Raw genomic sequence first — 19,924 nt, 5'->3', positions numbered from 1 at the left:
TTTAATTCATTTTGCAAATTTATGTTGCATATACAAATAGCGTACACGTGTAGTTAAATGGCGATTGACATCTATTTCATTATTATTAATTGTTTATTTAAAGTCCTTTCCATTGGTCTAGATGTAGTCACATGATCAATGATAAAAAGTCGTATTGACTCGAAGGCGGAGCCAAAAACACATATTGACCGCCGGCTGTGACGTCATCACGGTGTGACGTCGCACACAATTTACCACAAAAAAATAACAAAAGGCTGCAGATATTTGTATTTAATGTTTATAATACTTATGAGGAGGCTGGATTTGATAATAAAACAATTGTTGCCTTTTTTATTTTGGTCGATATGTGGATTTATCGACCTAATAGAAGCGATATCAACCTCGGGCTGCGCCCTTGGTCGATATCGCTTTTATCATGTCGATAAAACCACATGCGCCCTCGGTCGATATCGCTTTTATCAGGTCGATAAATCCACATACCGACCTCACCAAAAGGCAATAATTGTAAAATATCATCCAATCAGAATAATTTTAATGTCTAAGCTGAAGCTTAAATAGGGAAGTTCATCCAAGTTGAAAATATGCAATGTCTCTACCATATGAAATATTAAGGCAGTGTCGCCGATGCGCGATGGAAGATAAATTACCACTTATTCAATATACGTAGTACCCATTTACGGACCTGCGCGTTTAAGATATTACATAAATACTTGAATATCGTACTGGCATTGTTTCTAATATTGAATAGAATTTTAAGAATAATAAGTCTTTATAAATACACGTGGAATGACGATAAGTAACTGTAACTCTAAAAGAGACTTTTAAAGAAACATTACTTAAATTAAGGGCATTAATATTTTCTTCAAATAACTGCATAAAAACGTAAAACTCCCCATACATTCAATCAGGACTGTAATATTTCAGCACGACTTTTATGTTGTGGTATTGGAAAAAGGTTTTCAGCTTAAACATTTTTTCCTTGGTGGTTCCAGTACTCTTTGGGTATTGTATAATCACCACTTGGATAAAGTTCCTGCTTTTTTATTTTGGCTTTTGACAGTTTCTGTGATGTGCAGACTCCATAACCTCAGATCCCCTTTCTGAACTCCAGTTTGTTTAGTTCTGCTCATTGTTTTCCCGTTTAGTGCAAGCCAATTATTTTAACAGAGGACATAACGCCGCTTATCATGAAATTACACACTAGCATGTCATTAAAGGTTCCATTGCACCGCCTTATAAACACATCTGCGGATGTCTCTAAATTGTTTTTTATTACTTGTACTATGTATAAATGTTGGGTCCTGCTCAATCGGGGGCTAGAGGGCGTGGACGGTCGCATGCATTTCCACTGCTGTCCGTAAACAGGCTCTTTTAAACCGAGTCTGCAACATTTCATTTTTGTCGTGTTCAGCTGATTTTCAACTTTTTTATTTTCTTTTCACAGCAGTTCCCCGTACATTCAATCAGGGCCGTTATATTTCGATCTTTTCAGATCGTTCAGCACGACTTTTATGTTGTGTAATTGATACTGTTTAGTTTTTCAGCTTGAATTTTCCGGACTGTGTGGTTTCAATACTCTTGCTTTCATATCTTTAGGTATTTTATAATCACCCCTTTGATATGGTGTTATGACTCCAAAAAGTCAGACCTCGTTTGTTTAGATTGATTTCTCGTTTAGGACAAGCCTATAATTTTAACCGGGGACCGTACGCCGCTTGTCATGGAATTACACACTAGGAAATTGTACAACCCGACCTCTAAACTAGATCGGGGCTTCATGTTTATAGGATACAAGACGTCCAGGTTAAATCTGTACAACTAAGACTCCAGTAGGGAGAGCGCAGATCTACGGATTGCGAGGTCGTGAGTTCGATCTCCGGGCGGAGTGTTTGTTCTCTGTGTCGATTTTATAAAACGCATTGTGTCTGATATCATTTGTCCCACACCCCTGATTCAAGTTGGGAAGTTACTTGCAGAGAACAGGTTTGTATAGGTACAGAATCCAGAAACACTATTTTCTAAAAGAAACCTAGAATTCAATGTCATGCAGCTTCAAAAGAGTTAAACTATTATCATACGGAATAAAGGACCCAAAGTCTATCCCCTCCGCCCACCCTACTCACTCACGTTCTTTATGAGCCATACTTATTTGATGAATCAAACATTAGGAAATACGCGAGCACGTATTAGTTTAAAAATATCTACACATGTATTGGTATATTTTCATAATAGCAAATACGTGCGCGCGTATTACTTTTAAACTTGCATAGATGTTTTCTCAGGTACTAGCATGTGTACTGATGTTTTTTTATACTAAATTGTGCCCAGGTATCAGTTATCGAGCACGTATTACTATAAAACGTCTATTTCACCAGTTCGATGCAGATATCGGGTACCTTAGATTGACCTTATTTATATGTTTAGGTATTTTGTCTTTATTCAGCGGGGAGCGCTTCAATTACACTGTTTAAAATACGGTAAGTTCGAGGTTGGCATGCTCTTAATATGTTTCAACCCTCAGTTTCATAATAGGTTAATCACAGTGCACATATTTTCAACTTTGTTTTTGACCATTTCTTAATATATGTAACTTATATTGTCTTGTTTGTTGTTGGTGCATCTTCCCCCCCCCCCCCCCCCCCCCCCCCCCCCCCCCCCCAACCACACAAACGCACACACAGCTACTAATTGCCCCCATGCATTTACACACTCTATACTTTTACTATGAGTGGGGTTAGGCGCCAATTATATTTTTGCCATAGGCCTTCCCTAGGCTGTGTTGTTGTTTTTCTACTTGACTATTTGCATGGTTTTTCCCTGGTGAATTTTCTGATTTATTCCCCTGTCCCCTACACCACACCCTTTTTATATCCCTTTCCTATTTTTTTTTTTTTTTTTTTTTTTTTTTTTTAATTTTGCACATAATTTGAATGTATCTGTTATTGGATTTATTGGATCTTTAAAAAACAGGTCTGCTATAAACTTTTGCTAAAATTTCTTTTTGTGGTGGTCCTATTTTACGATGCATGACTTTCTGGCTGTATTTGGGATGCTCTGTGCTTCTGGGAAATCTATCCTTACCTTTTACTTTTTAAAGACCAAGCACCAATAATCAACGACTTCCTACAGAACTATTACATTATGGTATCAAACTGATTAGGATTAGGTTTGACGGAAGATATAGGATATAAAACGCATATACATGTTTTGATGTTTTGGCTTCTGGATAATAAATGCTAATGGTTGACAAATGCTGAACAACAAGGATAAATTAATTATTTATTTACGTTTATGGAAATAATTAAACAACACATAATTAAATAATCATTAATTATACATTGGAATACAGTTTACATTAATCAAGTTTAAATAGCATCATACAAGTCTTATTATAAGGTATAACAGTTATTTCCACTCACATGAATTATTTTTTAATACATGAATGAAATGTAATAAATTCTAGGTAGCAGATATTATGTCACTTTATACCTTATTCGTAAAATGTAATGATCGTCTAAAATTGCAAACAAGATTATTACAAACAAACACAATATATTAAATGCAATATATTTCAATCTTACATGTTAGAAAATATATAATGTTAGACTAATGATAGCTGATTTCTGTTGCTAGACTAAATCTTCAAGGAACTTTCCTTATTATTTGATGTACTACAACTGATTTATATCTCGAAGTTACAGATCCACTTTCGGCTTGTTTTATAATGATACATTTTTGTGTATTTAAGAAATGAAATCATTGGTCTAAATGTGTATAGAAATGACAAAAAAAAACGTAGATGCGTGCTTCTTAAACTACAAAAGAAAGAATTAAAGAAATAAAGTACAGTATTTATCAACTGAAAATGAATAAAATACCATCCCATGTATTTAAACCATGTTCTATGATGATCAAATGTCATTTAAGTAGCGGGGATATATTTTAAAATAAGGTAAATGTAAAGCAGAATTTAAATGTTAATATAACAACAACTTCATACCGTATCAAAGAAAAAATAGGAAGTTAATTAAGTGCTAAAATTTATATCAATATCATATAAGGTTTTGGTCAAATTAAGAAAATATACAATAGTGAAGATCTGCTGTAAAGCTATTACAAAAATAAAGATATGATAATGAGAAAAATGCAAGTCAAAGTTTAGTATTTTGTTTTAATGTGTGTTGCATACTCTACTAAATAAATAATCCATCATTTTAAAATGTATATCTCTTCCTAAAGAGTGATAAACAGGTCCAGCCCTTTGCAGCTTTATTATCAGGTTTTGGTTATAGTAGGCAAATGTACCCATATTGAAATATTAAAGTCACATAATAACAGAATAATGCAGAGATACCAACATATAACATTGAACAGCCATGATAAAATTCATTTCAAAACGTATTTACTGAAACAAATATGTATAAAAGTTCACTTGAAGACATTATCATACATATTTTATCACAGTCAATGATAATTATTTTATCAGAATATAGCAAACTGCATCACCTATACAATATACGTACATAAATACACAATCTTGTTGCATTTGCATATACAAAAGAACTTGGCATAAAATTACACAAAAAAAAACACATCTATCTTAAGTTAGTTTGCCGAAATCTGTTTATGCAGTTTTTCTTTTTTAAATTTTAACAAACAATGACCTGATTAAAAACTAGTGAGTTCTAAATTGTAGCCGATCTCTTACTATGTAAGTATCGGAATAACAAAATTAGAAATAATGACAACTGTCATATCACAGCAAAGTGATTTTAAATTACAAAGAACACAAACTGGAACATTTCTGCGTACTCTTGAATAATATAGCATATCAAATAATACATAATAGATACAAAACAATATGACGTTAGTAATATTTACACTTTGGTGTTCAGCAAACAAGATAAACCCTGCACAAATACCCACAAAACCGTAACTTTCAGAAAATGATGTATAGTAAAATGCATATGTACATGAATGATCAATTACCTGAACAGGAGCAAAGGCAAACAAGCATTTGTTTTAAGTAAAGTAAATTAACACATAGATAACCTTATCGTATACTCAATGTTCCTCAAAACAGAGATACAGAAGCAATTTCATCGTTATGCTACTTGAATCAATACAGGTACAGGTATAAAAGGATAAAATGTTAACCTTTATTTTCAGAATGAAGTGTTGTTAACAAAAAGGTAACAGGTAATACTAGTCCTTTGATTCTGAGTTCTGGTGAGTAATACTTGATTCTGAGTTCTGGTGACTAATATTACATAAACGTAGCAAATTTTATATGGTTTTAACTTATTAATGGCACTGACCTCCAGATTTGGCTGAAAATAATCTTTCTCTCAAATTGAAGTTTGGTCAGATTATCAACATTAGATTATGAGTTTTTGTTTCTAAAATATTTTAACAATTCCAAATCAAGAAAAAAAGATGACCGCGTCGGGAATCGAACCCCGGACCGCCGCGGCAATAAAGACATTTTCCCGACGTCGTTAACAATAGCGCTATAGCTAAAGTAGTGAATAATGACTTCAAAATATAGATATTTATAATCGAGATAGTTCACCTGGAGTATAAGCGTGACAAACGCTTTTCGATTTTCATCGTAAAAAGTAGTAAAAACAGCAAATTCTCATGTATTTCCGTAACATAAAGTTTGTCACTTATTTGGTTTTATAGCCTTCATAAATATAGCATTTATTTCAAGATATTTTGAAGTTGTACTTCACTAATTCCGCTACAACTCTATTAGTAACGGCGACGGGAAACTGTCTTTATTGTCGCGGCGGTCCCTGGTTCGATTCCCGGCGAGGTCATCTTCTTTTCTTGATTTGGAATTTTTGAAATATTTTAGAAATAAAACATCATATACTTATGTTCATAATATGACCAAACTTGACTTTGAAAGAAAGATCATTTTTCAGCCAAATCTGGAGGTCAGTGCCTTTAAAATCGATTTGAAATACTTCTCATACATTTCTCAAAAAGATGTGTCAGCCGCTAATAATCTACCCATGACGTTTCATTCCAAAGACCTATAGTTTTATAGGTATTGTATTTGATACTCCTTTTACAAGTTAGGCAATATATTCAAGCGGTTTTCATTTGTTTGTTGTTTGTCGAATGTACCCTTTCATATATTTTCCATGAGAAAATTTATCACATCGTCTAATGTGCGGTTGTTGTCTAACATGAAGGACGGAGAAATCCGGTGACCTGTTACATTTAAATGACTTTCTTTTCAACGCACGCCAAGACTTTACCAAAGCGGACCTGCACGCATGCCCACTCCCCGCTCTTGGCTCCATTTGTACTACCGGTATTTATATATTCATTTTCGGCAAATAATCCATGCACCATTAACATAGAACACTGTTTCATATTTCGATAAAAGAATAAAGTATCTAACAATATTATTAGTATATAACTGAACTGAACCAAGCAAGTGTAATATTTTAGGAACAGGTCGGGTTTATAGTTTTACGTATTTAAACGCGTTCTTAAGCTTTACTTACGCTAAGGAAATGCGATGCAAATGAAAGTAGTTTAAATATCTTTTCTGTTGCATCCATAAGTTTTTAATTATAATGATAATATTTTGTTTCATTTAATATACATTTCTTTCGATATGTTCTATTTGTTTATTATTGATGTTCACCTCAAGACATATCTATTTCAACATCCGACCTCAAACTGATTTAAATAGCATATGACAGCTCTTAAACCTTTTTGCAGCTACGACGTTCGTAATCTCATCAGTAGGTGCATTGCTATATTAAATCTACATATGAGTGCTGTTTTCGTTTGTTTCTTTTTTGCCGGATGTACCCTTTCCGTTTAATATATTTTCCAAGAGTAGGTGTATCACATCGTCTAATGTGCGGTTGGTGTCTAACATGAAGGACGGAGGAATCCGGTGGCCTGTTACATCTTGGACAATATTTATGAAAGTGACAGTAGACATCGAGTCAAGCGACAATTCAGCCAATGTTGTGCTTGTTTTAAGTTGATTAAAATCACGCCAAATTACTTTTCCAGTGATCTTCAGGACAACTTGAGTAATAGCATTAGTTTGGTTTTCTCTGTCAGCAGATTGCAATGCCTTTACATCAATGTACAGGTTATCAGCTTCATTGCTGTCACGTTTAATTTCCGTGACAGCTTGCTCGAAGAAAACAGACATTCTCAAGCGAAATCGTTTCATGTATGGGTTTTCGTAGTCTTTTGCGTGCATATTCCAGTTTACATCAGTGTAAATGATGTTTGTCGAGTTGCACATCAACGCCTCTTGGAAACAGCTTCGCATGTCCGGAACTGATAGTAAGTTGAAACCTCGCTTTTCAAAGTTTTCAACAAATTCAGGCCTTGCAGCCATACCTATTGCAAGAGCACCCCAGTTGATTGCCTGACCAGTGAGTCCTAATTTACGCCTCCATTCCATGAATGTATCGAGAAAACAATTAGCTGCTCCATAGCTGCTTTGACCAGGCGACCCAATTATGCTATTTATAGACGATGAAACGACGAAATAATGCAAATCATGTTTCATTGTAGCAATGTGCAAATTCATTGTTCCTATAACTTTTGGTCTTAATACATAGTCGACCTGTGACTCTTGTAGCTGTGACAGTAGTTTTCCTTCCAACACACCTGCACAATGAAACACACCTCGAATTTCATTGCCATGCGATAAGCACTCAATTTCGGATATGGCATTTTCAACAGACTGAAAGTTTGTAACATCCGCTCGTATGCAAATAATTTCACATCCAGTTGTTCTTTTAACATTTTCAACTTCAACTATTTTTTCGTCAGGAACTTTCCTCCTTGACAAAGAGGCAATAATACCAGCGCCCATTTCTGCAAGAAGAACTGTCAATTCCCAGCCAAGTCCAGTCATTCCGCCGGTGACTATATAAGCAGCAGATTTGATGAATAACTTGTTAAGCGGATTTCTGACAGGTAATAGGAAACGTCCATCTCTCATAATATTAACCGTTGGACAAGGAATGCAGCACTTTTCATCCATAGTACTATGATCCGATCCGCTGAACTGAAATTTGGAAGTTATCCAGTTGTTATTCTTTTGCATCCAATTGACAATCTTTCGCAAATATTTGCTAACATATCTTCTCTCTAGTAGTGTAGCAGCGCTCAAGCAAATCATCGTTTGGCTTTTTGATCGGGACACTTTGAGTCGAAGAGATTCCGAAATACAGTCTTCGAGGCAAACAATCTTTTTACATTTACCAATAGCAACAAAGCTTGGGTCAAGCTTATCAACTGAAATAAATATATCAAAATCCTTTCCAGTTCCTTCACTCTCATTTCCTGAATAAATAGTACAGTTTTTATGCGTCTGAAGCATATACTTTAGCATCATATTTGGCGATGTAGGCTCATGATGGTTGCATATAACCACTCTCGACCGACTCGGTACATATTCAGTCATTCTCCAACAAAGCACAGCATACATAAGCAATCCTGGCTTATACATTGGAATATCCTTTTGCAAGACCGTGCAATCTTCGGGAATGTACATTTCTGTTGACAATTCCGATGGATAAATACAAACAATTTCCCATCTATTCGAGAAGTCGTTTTCATTTTCAGTTAGTGTCTTTGGTTCTCTGCAAGAATAATTTCCCTTTCTGCTCTTCAGCACTTGGTATCCTGTATATTCAAAGCCGAACAGTTCGTGTCCGTCTCTTAACGTTTCTTCCCAAATGTCCTGATCAAGATCAATTCCACTTAATGTTCTGGGATAAATACATACTGGATGAACGCACACACTTTTCAGTCTGAACAAGACACTTTCTTTTTCAGGTTGTCTTTCAGTCTTTGTACTATCCGATAGATATAATGGCTGCATTCTTTTCGACCGCTTTGCTAAAACCTTGTGTGATGAACCTGACTTCTGAAATACGGACTTTTCATTTCTAAGAGTAGGGATAACTTCTTTTCTTGGTACTTTTGTGAACTGTGCTCCAAATATTTGATTCTTGTGAATAACGATTTCAGGATTGACTGCTTCAATATTGGCACAGGAACTTGTTATAAATTTCACCAGTAAGTCTTTTGTCTCCTTGAGTGACGGCTGAAGGTCTATCAGTGTGATAGAACCATGTATGAGCTCGGTATTGACAGATCGAACAAAGCCCCATAACTCCTCTCCTACTAAACTGATTGTTTGGACATTGACGGAAAATGATGTTTGGGTGTTTTGTGATACTACATACAGTGGTACCTCAATACTGTTATTCGTCATATACTTCACGACTGAGCTTAAAAGCATGCAATTTCCCTTAATGAGAGTGTGTATTTCTGTAGCCATAACATGCGTTACTGAGCTTGCTTCGTATGTGTGAATAAGTAGTAACACGGCATCAATGTTGTTTCCTGAATCCCAATGCGACAAAGCATATTTAAAAGCCTTTTCAACATATAGTTCGTTTGTCGTTCTGTGCGTGGTCTGGTACAGTAAAACGTTTTTGTAGCGCTCGAAGTCTGCTTGTATGCCGTCCTTGAATTCGTTCGTAAGAACTAAAATATTGGCATCTGAATTCTCTGAACGTAAAGGTAGTTCCAAGTTTTTCCAAGTTAGCTGGTATTTGAGCTCACATGGGGCTGTAAGGCCATTTCTTTTGCCATATGTTGTATAATTCCTGAGGTCAGCTATGATGACTCCTTCGGAATTAATCAGCAAAACATTGTAGTGCAGTTGAAAAACGGCATCGAGCAAAGTTGTATTGATCCTTTTTGTATAAATGTACATTTTCTTTTCAGGTTTTTTTGTTATGTGTATTCTCCCCATAGCCACTGGCAAAAACGATAACTTTTCCGTCATTATTTTGTCAAATAATTCTCCTGTTGTAGTATTTATCGTTGACTGTACCATTACATCCAGAATACATGGATGAATTGTCGTTGAACCCAAATCCTTCATGATGTCACTCGGAAGTTCGATTTCTGTAATACATTCAGTGCCATTTGTAAGACAACTTTTCATCAGTTGAAAACAGGGCCCATATTCGAATCCTAGCGACTTCAAATATCCGTACATCTCTTCTTCATCTATAGTTCTGCATTCCGTATTTGAAACTGAAGTTTTTATGTGTTCAACGTCTACTGTTTTCTCAAAATCGTCTTCTTTTTGGGCTGAATGAACCCATCCCTTGCACATAGTTAAATCATTCTGTTTAACATGAAAAAGAATTTCATCTTTTTGTGTAACTGTTGAAATGTCTAGGGTAGTTTTCACTCCGCGCTCAACTTTGACAGGGCGTAGAAATTCCAAAGAAACAATGGTTTCTGGGACTGAAAGGCATATTATAGAATTACCAATTTCAAAACCAATGTCGGCATATGTTGCACCTGGAATAACAACATTCTTCTTTACAATATGTTGAAACACAAATGGGGTTGACGTTTCGCTGATCTCTATTCTAAATTTGGCATTGTCATCTTTAACTGGAAGTCGCTTTACATACAAGTGGTCTTCATTTGGTACATCTATACCCTGAATCCTCATTACGGCATTGGGACTCTGATAAAACTGTCGACGTTTATGTAAGTTGTACATAGGTATGTCCGTATGTTGAGTCTGACAGGGAAATATCCCTTTCCAATTTATGTCTACACCTTGCTCGTAGAGTATACAGATTGATCTGGTCATTGTACTTATTTCTTCATGCCTCTTCATAGATGGGATAATCGAATAGTTTTCGTTTAATATACTGCCAATATGTGCATGCAAAACTGGACTAGGCCCTATTTCAACAAATATGCCGCGGCTCGTTTTTGAACCTGCTGACTGTACAGCTCTGGAAAATAAAACAGGCATTTTGACATTTTTCTCCCAATATTCGGGTTTTCCAAATGTGCTGCTAGGTTCCATCTTACCAGTAACAGTAGAAAATACCTGAATGTTGCCTTCCTGAATAGATATATCTTCAAGTTCACCTGTCAGTCTGTTCGCAGCTTTCTCAACATAAGGGCTATGATATGCACATGGTACGTCCAAGTTTATTACTTTTGCTCCATTGTTGCTTGTACTCAAAAGTTGATATTTCAATTTGTTCAGATTTTCTTTTTCACCCGAAACAGTGCAAGAGACCGGGCTGTTATAAACAGCAATAACACATCCAAATGTCTTGCAGGATTTTTCAACAAGATCAATTTTAACGTTGTTGACAACAGCCATGCTGCCTTGTTTGACCGATGCAAGAAGCTTAGATCTGTGATATATGATACGTACTGCCGTTTCAAGGTCGAAGGAATTGGACACGAAGGCTGCAGCTACTTCTCCAACAGACTGTCCTACTACAGCATCAGGTGTGACGCCAAAATGCTTCCAAAGTGCTGACAAACCTACCTGGCAGGAAAATATTGCTATATGAGCCATCATCGGATCAGCTTGAATATCAGTTGAGTCAAGAAATATATCAGCTATTTTCCATCCTGTCAAGGGTTGTAGAATTTCATCAATTTTGCAAATCGTTGTTTGAAAAGGTTTAAGCTTCATCAGCGAATTGCACATACCTTTCCATGAAGTACCGACACCACAGAAAACGAACACAATCTTTTTAGATTCAGGTGAAGGTGGGGAAGAGCTTTCAAAAAATGAAAGGGCTTTATTAAAAGCCAAGATCATTTCTTCCTGAGTCTTTCCGAAAACAGCTTTCCTTAGCTGCTTATGATCTCGTTTACATGTGGATGTGCAAGACAGTGCTGGTAAGCTGTAGGGCCTTGAACGTAAAGCTTCGTGGATATACTGCATATTTTCTTTCAGAGTGGGTTTATCAACGGCCGAAACAGCTACTATATAAGGTAAAGTGTGCAACTGTTCTGTGTTTGACTTTGAAGGCGCCATTTCTTGATATTCTTCAACAATCGCATGAGCATTTGTTCCGCCAAATCCAAAACTGTTCACACAGGCAAAGCGTTTCTCAGACTGTGACTTGCTCCATTTCATACATTTTGTCGGAACAATGAAGCCATGATCAGACATTTTCAGTTTAGGATTTTCGTTATGATTTCTATACCATAATGAAGGTACAATCATTTCATTTTCCATCATCAGCAAAACTTTAATCAACCCTGCAACACCAGCAGAGGCTTCTAAGTGACCAATGTTTGTCTTTACAGAGCCAATAAAAACGGGTGAACGGGCATGACCTTTTTTTCCAAAATGTGCTCCTAATGCACTTACTTCTGTTGGATCTCCTATTCGTGTTCCCGTTCCTACAATTTATACAAACAAAATGGTTTACACATTTTGGTGTTTCATTTTGTGTTCCAATTTACTTCATACATTAAATACTTACTTCATATCTCCCTTTTTATATGCAAATGAGATTCTTATCTATTCAGTCGAATAAGAAAATAATAGAACTGCATAATACCATCAGTTGACTAAAGTGCTCACATACTTTTAATTGGTGGTTACGTCTGTTTACAATGTCATTCAATCTGTACATAATTTAAACTTGTTGATTGGTGCAAAATATGGCAATGAATAAATTAATACATAACTGTGAGTAACAGTAAGCATTATTATGCAAGAGATTATTACACTTAATAAAACAAGACAATTATGCAACGCATATTTACCATGCGCTTCGATGACTTGTATCTTGGATGTTTCAACGTGATACCGCTTGTATGTCTGCTGTATCAATCGTTCTTGTTGTAGTCCAGACGGAGCAGTAATTGGTGTAGTCATATGTCCATCTTGATTTGTTCCTGTTTTAATTATACTCCATATCTTGTTTCCATCTGCAATAGCCTAAAACATAACATGCATGATTGTATAAGGCATTGTTGGAAAATGCTTTAAATTACATAAAAAGCAATGATAAATATCCCCTCGTTAAGATTTTACCTCCCAAAAGAAAGAGAAATATGTAACCGGTCGTTTTTCTCCCCCTTGTTATTCCCTACCCTATTTAGTTTACCCCCTTACATAAAAAGGGAGAAAAAACTAACAAGTTGTTTTTACTACCCTTGGTTACACCGCCCACACACCCACTCCCCTCCAAGTTAAAGGGAGGAAAACTAAAAGCTATGTTTTCTTCTTCCTGTTTATTTTCCCCACTAGGTAGTTTTTCACCCTTACTATTTTGGAGAAACAATAATCGGTAGCTATTTCCACCCCCTGGCTATTTCTCCTTTCACAGGCCTGGAAGTTTAAGGAAGAATTAACTACCGAGCTAGAGACGAAATGGTTATAAGTATAAACGAAACAAAAGCAAAAACAACAAAGTTGTACGCTTTTACTGATGCTGACATGAAAACACATAAAGGACCTTAATATATATAGACAAGATGTAGTGCGCTCGAGATAAGATATCACGCGAACGAGATAAGATTTCGTGCGGTCGAAATAAGATGCCGTGCACATGGGTTAGGATGTTGAGCCAAAACAGGCTATTCAATAACCGTTTTCTTTCAAACATTGAACACTGGGGGCGTCTACTAGGAGAAAGAAAATTTATAGAGCATATCAAGATAATAAAGGAAATTAAGCTTACATGTTTTTTCGAACCGTAATTTGATAAATCACTAAAAATGTGTAGTAGCAGAAGGCAAACTCATAGATAAAAATAAGCTTACATGTTTCAATTTTTTTAGTATAACGATGCCGCATCCTTCACCTCTTGCATAACCGTCCGCCTCATTGGTAAACGTTTTACACTGACCGGACGGTGATAACATTCGTGCTTTTGATAATGCGATAAACATCTGAGGATCGAGTAGAACGTTTACTCCTCCACATACAGCCATATTGCAGGTTCCTATATAAGACAAAAAGCATATTACAATTTATTGTTTGAAATGACCTTTAAGGAGGTAGGTTACCTTGTTACCAGGATAAATTCAAATTAGTTGAACCGCAGTGATGTTTTGTATTTCGTGTAATTTAATGTTTTAACTGCTACAATTTCAGTTCCGTTTATCTCTGTCCCTTCAAGTACAGTTTTTATCCAGGTTTGAAGTACATGACCCTCTTAAGGTATTTTATATAGAAAGAAGAAGGAAAATACGGATATTTAACACCTTTCAGTTTATTTTGGTTTCATTGTTATCCGTAGAAGTCTGCATAATTAATAATTTTACTAGTATGCGCATTAGCTTTCTAATAAAAGCTTAAAATGTATATGTCGCGGGGCTCGTGTTTCCATGGTAACGCATTTTCTCTCATTTTTCAACAATTATGTATGAAAACGGGTTTTTCGACGGCTTCAGTGCCATTCTGTTATTGACCAACATGGAATATTTGGGTAATATGATTAGCAAAATACCAAGAACTTTACATGGTACTATGTTTTTCTTAAAGTTTAGAGTAACCATGGCAACAGAGATGTTTAAAATAGCTTATATGTTGCTTTTTATCGTAATTTCTTATAAGAAAATATTATATAAAATTATCTTTCTTGTTAATGTAGCTTTAAAACATCTTATTTCTAACGTTAGTAATATTTTCGTGTGAATTGCAGTTAATTTAACAAATTTCACAGCTTAAAATACTTACAGCAGTGCCCGTCGTCTGACATTTCTATTGAAAAATCGTTCTGCATGCTGCTATTATTCTCATGGGTATTGTTGAAATGAAAATAAAAAGCCGAAGCTGTGTTCCTTAAATGGACCAGTGTCAACGCTTTTGAATTTTACAATTAGACATATAGGTCACGGGCTTCGTTTCCATGGTAACATCAATTTAATTCAAGACATCACAATTTTATACTGAAATTTGAACAATTTTAGAGCTTAGTTTTAGTATTTAAGTAACAAATTATCAACAGAAACTGGGAAATAGGTATAACAAATCAAACTGCCCAATTTGTATTTGTAAATGACCGTAATAAGTTACATTTCAGCCAACTATATTCCCAATCACATCAGTTACCATCATCTATTTTCTTACATTCCGCATAACATTTCAATATAATTACATAAAAGAAGCAAAATATTGATCATTTTTCCGAGCAAAAGACTAATAAAAAGTATTTCAGCAAATAATGGCTGTTTAAAAATAGTTCAAATAAAGAAAAAGCACAGAATAACGTACTTTCAAAATAAAAGCTATTAATTTTGCGCGGTAACTGACACGTAACGTCATGACGTCAATGACGTCATTTTAAGGCAACAATGTTTTGAAGCGTTTCTGCGGCAATTCATTCATTATTTCTGCATTATTAAACCATTAAACATAAGATTGGAGGCAGGTTCAACATTTATTTCCAGAAGAATGGATATACAAACACATTTAGTTTGTCGTAAACGTCGTCGTAAATCGTCACGTTAGCTTCCGGTTGGACATGCGCACTTACAAATATCAAGGTAACCTACCTCCTTAATAATGTAAAACAACAAAACAAAAATCAAAATTGAAACTCTATGTGCTTAAACCAATTTGAAAGTTCTTTCATACAAAATCCTTGCGGCAGTCTTTATATCAATGTAGATAATGTGCTTATTTTGAATATATATACAGAAGCCATAGACGAAAAAAGCATACAGATAATGAAGACAAAACAACAAAGGAAATGAACACAATCTTTTAAGCGAGGTGTTGCGCTGGGGCCGGCGAAGGTGTTAAACAGATTAATGAGATTGGCCCACCAAAAGATGTTTTAACGTTACAAGACAGTCTAAATAAATTTATTCTCACAAGGAGGTCTTTAAAATAGCACAAATCATCATGTAATAGATGGTAGCTCATAAACACATATACTATAACTTATCATCTTTGTTTTGTTTGTTTTGGGTTTAACGCCATTTTTCAACAGTAGTTCAGTCATGTAACGGCGGGCAGTTAACCTAACCAGAGTTCCTGGATTCTATACCAGTACAAACCTGTTTCCCGCAAGTAACTACCAACTTCCCCACATGAATTATCAGAGGTGGAGGACGAATGATTTCAGACGCAATGTCTTTCATCAAATCGTCACGGAGAACATACGCCCCGCCCGGGGATCGAACTCACGAAACTTCACATCTAGTCAAAGAGCACTCTGCGACAATTGAACAGCATCTGAAGTTTATACTTTTCATAACATTTGTTTATTTGTCATCAATGTAATTTGTTTAATGTAGAAGTATAAGCCTCGTCCAACGTCTTCAGCTACAGACAATTATGCCATTTTATTCAAAGTTATAAATGTTTGCTGTTACATTTAAAACGTCACAGTCAATGACAATGTTAACGACAATGAAGAAAATGTTTGTAGTCTTTTTGTTTGATTTATTAAAAGCAATACCGTATTAAGGAAGTTACCTGTGAGAATAGCTTGAGATGCTAAATCGATAGCTACAAGGGAAGAAGAACATGCTGTATCTAATGTTAGGGAGGGTCCGAGAAGGTTGTAGATATAGGAAACTCTTGCACTTATTATACTGCTATGTGTGCCAGTCACAGAGTAAGCACTGCTGAGTCCTACATCGTCCATCACATGTCCTTTGTAATCATCTGTCATGGATCCTGTAAGGTTTCAAGTCTCTTCATATACAAAAACTAATTAGGTCTACTACCGGTAACTAATGTGTCACATTTCAAGATTTAAAAAAATATTCGCGCATATTATAGTAAAATGCACAGGTGATTTTAATACCTTCAGATACGTTTAGCGGCAGGTTAAATGTTTTGAGATAAAATATCACTAAACATCCGATTAGAAGAATAAATGCTAATGGCAGCCATGCAGTCATTCATTATAGAGTTAATTCAGTGTTAGAAACTATTTTGCTTAGAAGTTGTTTGAATTTGCAATTCAGCATGCCGAAAATGGCGAACACTGATTTGCTATAACCGGTTCCGTCATTAATTACGAGCGCGCATGCTCGCCAAATAAACGAAATAAATAAATCAGAGGTCTGTCTACCTCTGTTGAATGAGAATGATCATATTACTAAAATATCAATATATAGATATTATTGATTAATAACTGTTCTTTGAAAAAGTGGTTGTTTTCTGCTCTAAAAATAATTAATAGTTTGATACTGTAAGGTAGATTTCTGCAAACAGTCACTTTTCTATATTTTCAAAATATCTCCTTAATTACAAATTCTGTAAGTTATAAGAGGATATTATCAAAATGTTGATACATGTATCATCAACTGCGTGCTTAGACATATTAGTGCTTCACTAATACTATATTGGACAGCGCTAGTGATTACACGAGGTAACATGAAATCTAAGAAGGGGAAGCGTTATTTAGGATGCTAAATAACTTGCTGCTCATCGCTATAATGTTTGAAACTTTGTTTTGGATACAGAAATGTGTCAAGTAACGAAGTCATCTATTTTGCTTACTTAAGTTCGATGGTTCTACACAGGTGCCCACCAGTGCAAGAAATAATGTCAAAAGATGCACCTGGTGTCTTCCTTTTTGCAAAGTCACCAAGAGACCTATAATTGTTTAGGTGTCACTTAAGACCCTCAAATAAATAAATACAAACCAAAATGAAAATAAAAAAACGCCATCCATCAGATAGGGAAATTATTATATCTAGTGATAGCTGGTGATTAAATCAACTAGATGGTTTCTTTACGTTTACCATCGAACTTTACACAATGTAGCCTAACAATAGATATTTAGATCAAATTATTGGACGGAAACACTTGTTTCAAATCATTTTTAGGGTTGCATTAGGAACGACGTTTCAGATGAAGAATACATATTCACGCACTTCAAAATGAATCATTATGGAAAAAAACTGTTTGATTGAGTTATATTGTCAATGTAAAGTATTCTTTATCTTTATCCACATTTATCAAATGTCTCACCAATGTAAACTCCAGTGTCTGAGCCATCAATGTCTTTTCTGGTTATTCCACCATCCTCTAATGCCATATGTACGCATTCTAAGACCAGTCTCTGTTGTGGATCTACAAGCTTTGCTTCCATATCATTAATACCAAAGAAACGGTGGTCCCACTCTTCTACTCTAAAAATAACAATATTTGTATTTTACTTTCTTTCTCTTAACTTTTATTTTAATCGTAAATCTACAACTTAAAACCACTTTTACCAGTCAATTCATTCCTAGTGGTGTCTACCGCCACGAGAGTTTACGAGAAAAGAAGTTCGTTATCTTTGTATTTTATGTGAGCGAAATAGATTAAATAATGCAAGCAACAATTGTCTGGTCCAAACCGTCTCGACGGGTCAGTATTAAGCTAGGATATTTGTTTAAAATCAGCGAAAAAGACGGAAGTCATCGAATGCCATAGAGACTTTTTTCCTTCCTTTCTGTGCGAGTAATTACAATTGCACTGGAACGATGAGAACCAGTGTGGGTTACTTGCGACTTCTACATCTTTCGTCGTTGCCTTGTCTATAATTCTGTTTAACAGTGTGTCGACTTGCCGTTGTATTTTCGAATGAGCACTCAGAAACGTATAAAATATTTCCGAATATCCTCTTCAATTTCTACGTTTTTCAGTGAACTATGTCAACAGAATGTAATTTGAATGAAAATGTTCTGTATTTGCAAGACTTAAGAAAATTGGATGCGATCGGACCAAAGAAAAGAAGAAAGGATTTACAAGTTTGACCAGATTAAAATTGAGATTACAGAAACTTAACAGAAATAAACCTAATAAGTAAGATCTATAGAATTAAATTACATAGTAAATAAAACCATTGAACAATCAAAGCGAGATCTACTTGATATTAAGGAGAGAAAAAAATTTAGTTCTCAACAATTAACGGATTTATATGAAACAATAAAATTACCTAAGACAATCTGAGAATTAGCTAGTGCAATAATATAAACCCAAAGAGACTGTTTCTATTTGAAACTTGTTTTCCATTTTGTGCAACTGCTCTGTGGGAGAACACTGATCTACAGATCGCGGGCCGTGACTTCGATCTCTGGAGTATGTTCTGCGTGACGATTTGATAAGAGACATTGTGTCTGAAGTCATTCGTCCTCCACCTCTGATTCATATGGGGAAGTTGGCAGTTACTTGCAGAGAACCGGTCTGTACTAATACATAATCCAGGAATACTGCTAAGGTTAACAGGCAAAAACTGTTCGATGGTATACCTGTATTATGTACTTCACAGAGATATTTTTTATTTTCAGTTATGTTTAGCATAGTAAACGGTCCGCAGACTATTTTTTACCCGATGATGGTACAAAGCGTATACCTTGTATCAATTTTAAGTTTTATAGATTCAGCTTTATCAAACTCCCCCTACGTGTTTCAGCGGAAAATATCTAGGAAACAATATTATTTAATTTAAAAAAAAAAATTAAGTAAAACGTATATTATTCATTATTACAGACAACTCTTCGACTGTGTCATTACAGGTATTAGTCAAAAATAAAACTCCAGCTGCCTTACGGAAGGTCGGCGTTTCTACCCAGGTGCCCGCTCGTAATGAAATAATGCACGGAGGGGCATCTGGGCTTTTCTCCACCATCAAAGTCGGAAAGTCGCCATATGACCTATAATTGTGTCGGTGCTACGTTAAACCCCTTCTATCAATTCAAAAAGGCCTAATGATCAATGGAAGTAACTTTTTGATAGTAAGAATGAAAACGTTGTCACATATTTAACTACATAAACTGTTCCTAAGACTAGTGTCCAATGCTTGGTACGTCTTCAACTTAAAACAATCAGTATATTACAAGCAATCACTTAAGTTAAAAGCAGATTAAAATTTACCCTTTTACGAAACCTGCAGTTCGTACGTAGGTCTTTCCAGGTGCGTTTGGATCTGCATCATAAAATGCGTCCAATTTCCATCTATCGGGTGGAACTTCCTTCACGTGATTTTCTCCATTGCTTAATACTCGCCAAAATTCTTTCACATTGTCTGCTCCTGGAAATCTACAACCAATACCAATGATAGCAATTTCATCGTTATCTGCCATTTTCGCCAGTCATACTATTCTGCAAAGTTTG

At 35.4% G+C, this 19,924-nt stretch overlaps 1 protein-coding gene across 1 annotated transcript; it reads right to left on the bottom strand.

Moving 5' to 3' along the window:
• Nucleotides 1–3,266: 3,266 nt before the first annotated feature.
• On the bottom strand, nucleotides 3,267–19,924 carry LOC123558293 (phenolphthiocerol/phthiocerol polyketide synthase subunit C-like). The gene is made up of 6 exons (XM_053543193.1): nucleotides 19,685–19,924; nucleotides 17,795–17,955; nucleotides 16,286–16,489; nucleotides 13,621–13,802; nucleotides 12,619–12,793; nucleotides 3,267–12,249 (listed from the first exon to the last, which is right to left on the bottom strand). The coding sequence occupies exons 1-6, from the start codon at nucleotides 19,891–19,893 to the stop codon at nucleotides 6,788–6,790; spliced, it is 6,393 nt and encodes a 2,130-aa protein (XP_053399168.1). The 5' UTR covers nucleotides 19,894–19,924; the 3' UTR covers nucleotides 3,267–6,787.

Source organism: Mercenaria mercenaria, chromosome 5, assembly GCF_021730395.1.
Source record: "Mercenaria mercenaria strain notata chromosome 5, MADL_Memer_1, whole genome shotgun sequence".
NCBI lineage: Eukaryota > Metazoa > Mollusca > Bivalvia > Venerida > Veneridae > Mercenaria > Mercenaria mercenaria.
Note: the sequence above shows the minus strand (reverse complement) of the source record. Positions and strands in the feature narration are given on the sequence as shown.

Bases quoted from the DNA above. Each gene is read 5' to 3' on its own strand.
- LOC123558293 (XM_053543193.1), bottom strand. From the start codon at position 19,893: ATGGCAGATAACGATGAAATTGCTATCATTGGTATTGGTTGTAGATTT. The intron at 17,956-19,684 runs GTAAATTTTAAT...TGTTATTTTTAG, and splicing joins ACTGCAGGTTTCGTAAAAGG to AGTAGAAGAGTGGGACCACC. The intron at 16,490-17,794 runs GTGAGACATTTG...GAAACCTTACAG, and splicing joins AGACACTGGAGTTTACATTG to GATCCATGACAGATGATTAC.